Source organism: Ceratina calcarata, unplaced genomic scaffold (genome assembly GCF_001652005.2).
Source record: "Ceratina calcarata isolate Rehan_Ccalc_2016 unplaced genomic scaffold, ASM165200v1 scaffold127.2, whole genome shotgun sequence".
Lineage (NCBI taxonomy): Eukaryota > Metazoa > Arthropoda > Insecta > Hymenoptera > Apidae > Ceratina > Ceratina calcarata.
In genome coordinates, this window is record NW_017133727.1 from 572,160 (window position 1) to 578,159 (window position 6,000).

At 42.6% G+C, this 6,000-nt stretch overlaps 1 protein-coding gene across 4 annotated transcripts in view; it reads right to left on the reverse strand.

Annotated features, from left to right (window-relative positions):
- Nucleotides 1-6,000, reverse strand: part of LOC108628438 (rho GTPase-activating protein 20) — a 149,822-nt gene that overhangs the window by 15,229 nt on the left and 128,593 nt on the right. The window contains exon 1 of one of the 4 annotated variants that reach the window (XM_018030376.2): nucleotides 4,525-4,788. The exons of the other annotated variants lie outside the window; for them this stretch is intronic. Within the exon in view, the coding sequence (XP_017885865.1) occupies nucleotides 4,525-4,626 (102 nt within the window). The 5' untranslated portion in view covers nucleotides 4,627-4,788. Of the gene's footprint in view, nucleotides 1-4,524; nucleotides 4,789-6,000 lie in introns of those variants that run through there. 4 annotated transcript variants of the gene reach the window in all.

Sequence of the window (6,000 nt, forward strand, 5' to 3'; positions counted from 1 at the left end):
TATCTTTATAACAATTCCTACATACATCAGTTAATGATTGTTTCTACTAATTTTTTAATCGACTTTGATACAATATTCATATATAAAATTACTTTTGGAAAAAATGCGGCGGGCTATTGTGTCAAAGCAGCAATAGAAATGGAATAACGATGCAGCCGTGGTCCCAAAAAGAAGATCGAGACTTAATGACTGAGGAAGGGGGAATCGAAAAGTCGTGTCGTTGGCCAAGGAGAATCGTTGCCGATGAGAGGAAGGAATTTGGTGAATGGGAGTGCCGCGACTCGTTTTTCCACTACAATACCATTAACGATAGACAAAGACGTGGACTCGCGTGCCTTGGAATTTCTCCAGAGATCATAGTTGGAGACGATCGTGACATTATCAAGGTGACCGAGTAGGATCCATCGATGTTCGACGAAATCCTGTAGATCGTCTTCTATCGAAAGATACGAAGACGCCGATGGTCACCGCGGATTTCTATGCAAATTATTCATATTTTTTTGGTAGAAGAAGAATCTCGATAGGAAATGGTCACCTATTATAAAATTAACGTACAGTGAATATTTTAAGTGTTTATCCAGACGATAACCATTTTATGCAATTGTGTTTCTTTAAACTTCTGAAAAGCAGTCTGGCAATCGTTGCCTCGCTGTCTGACTGCACCGCCCACGTATCCCCGCGTTAAATAATTAATTCGAGATACTTTTTCTGGGAACTTTCCGTTTTCGACGCGATAAACCGCGAGGGTCAGCCGGCGAAGATTTACCGGTGGAGAAAAATAAATTCGCTCCGCGTGCGCGTAAATAATTCTGTTTACGGGTGGCTGTCGATCGCATATAGCGCCGGGGCGAATGGAAAATTCGCCGCGCGTTAAACCGTGCCCCGTAAAAATAGCGTTTAATCGACGGGTTCCCGTGGCGCCTCGGAACCCGCTATTTTTCACGCGACGCTCTCGTCGTTACCCTTCGCCGGGTGAAAAATCGTACAATTAACGGGATAGCTATCGACACTGGAAAAAAAGTAAGATTCGAGCGGAGCCGCAAGTTTCACGGTGGAGATTCGCGATAGCGAACGGAACGATGACGGGACTGGGAGGAGGGAAGAGGTGGGTGTCCTTGGAACGTGGTAGTTGACCACTGGCATCGAGGGACCATTACCATCGTTGGATCTTGTCCGAGAGAGGTGCATGCCCATCGACCAATAAAGGTAGATCTACACCGCCGGGTCAACGGCGTATTTTCGACCAAAACGACACGCTTGGAAATGTCCGACAATAGTGCAATTAGAACTTCCAACTATAACTCACTGAATGCAGAAGCCTCCAAGGGTCTCGATCGCGTGTCGCTCGAACTCACTATTTAAAATCGACTGTCAGTTTACTATGTAAATCTGTCTTATCCTTTACTTCTTCAATGTTCTGATTATCTCTCTCTGGCTATCTTCTGGAACGGGCAATTATAATTTAAACAATGTTAGATTTCATTGATAATGTTTAGCAGAAAAAATGTTGAAGGTTCAATAGTTTCCTATTTGAGAAAATGAGCAGTTCGACGCTGTTCAAGAGTGATCGATTTGAAAGTTTGGCTATTTCGAGAGGTTACAAGAATGGTGATAACGATAAGGGCACTCGATTTTCGAGCACGGATCCTCGCGAGAAAAAATTAGCTTTTATCGAGTGGCCGATACTCGAGAGAGGTCGATGCTCGTGCGAGCGAGATAACGGTCCCGATGCACGTACAGCGCGGGGCACCTCTTTCCAAATAAATTATAGATAAATCCGTCCTTATTTCGGTATTTCTTAATACACCGACTCGATAAATAACCGAGTTGAAAATAAAAAGAGACAATGACGGCGTCTAAAAGCGCGCAGAGGCCACGATAGAATCGTTGCTGTAAAAATAGAGTGCGCGAGGCTCTTTTTGCTCCCGTTTGGAGGTCGTAAGTCGACTCTTCTAGCCCGCGGCAGGTAGCAACGATACAATGCATAATTATAGTATAACGTACGATTTAATTCCCGTCGAGGGTTCCGTGCAACACTGAAGCCGTTCGAGCCCCGAGGTCTGGAATTGGACCGAAATTTAAAGCCCTTTGAATCCCCTCTCGCCTTTTTCTCTCTTCCTTCCAGCACGGCAGAAGGTTTTATGCAAATGCGCGACCGGGTAGCAAGGTCGTATTTCAACGAAAACGTCGCTGAACCCTCGCAAGACTGCAAAAATTGCGCGTAACGCCGCGGCTGTTCGGGTTCGAACGACTTCTTTCAATATTAAAAGTAAATTTCAAAGGTGTAAATCTTGTTAATTTAGGCGAAATCGGCGTGCCGCGCAATTTTCAGTTTATTTCGCGCGCACGTCCCTTTCACATGCTAATTTGCCGTTGCGAGCGGAACGGAAAGTTGAGAAATATCTCGGAATTACACGACTTCATTCGAGGGGCTCTGTTTATTGGTTCGCTGATGAGGATAACGATGTCCCTTGGTAAGGAGAAAAAAAAGAGAGAATGAAATGTTCGTCGAATTACCGCGAAGGATTGGATAGACGCGGAAATTCCTACGTCCCTCTGTTCCTATTTCAAGAAACGAGCACCGCTTCTGATGGCTTTGAAGACCGCCAAGACCCTTACCAGGAAACGCGAGAGACCGACTATATGCTCGTCTAGCCGCTGGCCGGTCTCCATCCACTCCTATCCGTTTTCTCTTATTTTACTTTATTCCTTTTATTCGTTCTCCGCCGGCTCTGCCAGCTCCTCTTCCTGCTCCCGGCTCTTTCGCCGCTCCAGGAACGATTCTTCATTCGTCGCGAACAGGTGCGGACTTTCATAAACGAAACTGCTTCAATGAACTCGCGGTTTTCAGAAAAATAACTCCAAGGGATCGAATTTCACGACCGTCGTACCGATAGAAAATCAATTTTCAATCGCTATTCGAGAAATCCCCTCTTGAAATCAAACTGACTTTGGATCCATACGAGACTGTCGACGCACTAAAGAAGACGAAGTATGCGATAATAAATGCTATTAACTGTTTCTTATTTTAGCGAATTCTTCACGTTAGGGGACGTTTACGAGGTTGAAGGCAGCCGCGTAACGCGCGCGGAGGAACGAGCAAAGGGGTATATGGGAGGAGGGAATCGCGGCGGATGACTGGCGCCTTTAACGAGCATACTTTTGACATCCTTAAGAGGGCTCCTATAAAGTACGCGAAGGGTCGTGACAACGACCTTGTCGATGTCCGGCCAAGGAGAATGGCCCTTAGTCATCGCAGGAATGTCGACTAAACCCGTGCGCGTACGTGCGTATAACGCATGCACTTCCTCTCTATCTTCCCAGAAGCTAAACCGAAACGATTCCGAGTCGGTATCGAATATTCTTAATGGCCACTCCGATTTCACTTCCAGGCAATTATAACGGACCAAATTTAATGCTTCAAGTGCGATCTTTATCGTTCTTTTCTAATTTTAATCAAATCTTTCGAAGTGAAGCTGAGAGACCAATAAATTCTGAAGAATCGTAATTTTTCCATAAAAATGAAATTAAGAACCAACGATGATCAATGGAATTCAATTGATAATAAATGCTAATCCACTGGGTATAATTGATTAGTAGTGGAATAGTGTAGTAGAGGCTGGTCCGAGTATGCCAGGTGCGCTTCCGGAAAGGACAGATCCGGATGGACCGTGATCCGTGGAATCGCGTACGGTCAATGCACCAGCCCAGTTTTCAAAATAACTTGAAACGCTGTCACACGCAGGCTACACCCCTTCCTCGCGTTTCACAGAATCGAGAATATCCACTCTCGGACATTCGCAGACTGTCTCTTGACCGGGCGCCAAATCGCCCCGGCTTTATATTTGTGCACCGCCGCGGGAATATGCATAGGTACCGAATCTATACTTGTGCCGTCTCAGTGAATCACTTTGTAAATAAACCACTACAACCGGGAAATTCTCGAGCCTATCGTAGAATCTTAGTTACGTCAGGTGTAAGTCGAAAAATTCTACCGTCGAATACAATTTCGTAATATGGAAATATTATAATGCAAACGACGTGTGTCGGCGTGACTCCGTCGTTATGCGGTGACGTAAATAATACACCATAGCGACGAACAGGCTTGGACAGGATCAGACAGGATTAGTTTGATTTCGCAGAATACCAAAATGAAATGGATCCACAGTAGCGGTCATTATTTACACATATGCGTCCGGTATTGAATGTAAAATACAGTCAATTGTTATTACGGAGGTATATACGTTTGGTATTTTGACTTCCTGTCGGAAGAGCGCAAAGGGAATTGCGTTACTCAATGACCGTTGTTTGAGAAATTTGAGGAGGACTGGGACTGGGAGCAGTCTTCGAATTTCAATCAAAGACGTGCCGCATTTATCCTACAGATTAATCTGCAACTTGCTGTTCCATTCTAACCATTGCTCGCCTCATTCGCTTTTCTTATTTCAAATCATTAATAAATAAATTTGGACTAACAATAATGCAAATAAATATATATAATTTGTTTGCTATTGTTGAACTTACATAAGAACTGGCACAGCTATATACATCGTAATGATCCTCTTGGCTGCGACAGGTACGTCGTAGAAGACTTTTCAATAAACTTTTCCTCTCTCCAAAACACATCACTTATTAGTTATTATAATTATTCAGCAAGACATTAGAATTCAACATTTAATTATAAAACACTGTTTAATTGATTCAAACATCGTCACTGCATCACTGACTTGCTCGCATTTGGGTGAACTGCGTAAGAAGAGTTCGCGATCCCAATAAAGAGATTAAGAGCAATAAGTATGTAAGTAAACGGTCGGTGCTCTGAGGATCGACTGACTGACTGACACGCGTTCAGGGTGAGCCGCCGAGTCTACCGATTATCGGTAGCGACGCTCTGGTGGTCACCGGAGAAAGCAAACCAACCCCTAAACGTTTATACTCGGATTTCCTTTCGCTCGTTATCGCAGTGACGTGGAAATCTTTCGGCTTATCTCTACGGACCGTTCGGCTTCCAGATGTTGACACTTCGCGGTACCGATAAAAACGTAACGTCGCATTGATCGCTCGGGAATGCGATTGCAAATCGATCACGCGAATCCGAACACTTTTTTGCTCAGTAATTCAACATGTATGTACATTTAATGATTTAATCATTAAAAAACAAATACATAACTTCCGTTAATCTGGTATCGAAATGCAGATTTTTGTGCTATACGAAATACATTAAAAATTGCATGTATTTGAATCTATGAAATTCAATCAAAAAAGGCAATCAGATTTAATATCGAAAATATTATTTATACTAATTAAATGATATTTATAGTAACAAATTTTAACTGAAACATATATTGTAAGAAGTTTAACTAAAACGGGATGATCGATGAAAAACCGAGGCGATTGATTACGTACGGCGAAACGCGGCGGCGCGTTCCCCTAAGGAACGTTAAACCAGGAAGTTGTCCCGCGGGGTGTTTTATCATTTCGCCGCGCGTAAAGCGTCGGATTGGCAAGATGCCGATTGCCGTATAAATCATCGTTAAATAAGAAATATTAACGTTCGGCGAAACGTTCTCTCCCATACAATACAACAGCGGATATCGTTTACCCTGGCCAATTAATTTGACGAACAGCTGTATGAAAGAATGTATTTGTAACCATCCAATTCCATTGTTACTTCAGAGGAATCATTATTCTTTTATTCTAATTAATTCTTCTTGTATTCGATGGAAATAAATACTAAGAAATGTTACAGTTATACAAGGTACATCGATTTTAACCTTTTGCACTCCCTATGTCGAGTCACTCTTTCATGTCGAAATCAATAGACGAAATGAGCGAAAGAAAACCAGGATTGCATCCTGGAAATTGTTTCAAGAGATATCATACACTTGAAAATTACAAAATACAACGATAGTGTAAATAAAACTGGTATTTAAGTGAATTTGTTTCTTCCTTTATTTATTTAAATTGCCGTATTTATTAGTTAAAGTAAATTTTAAATAA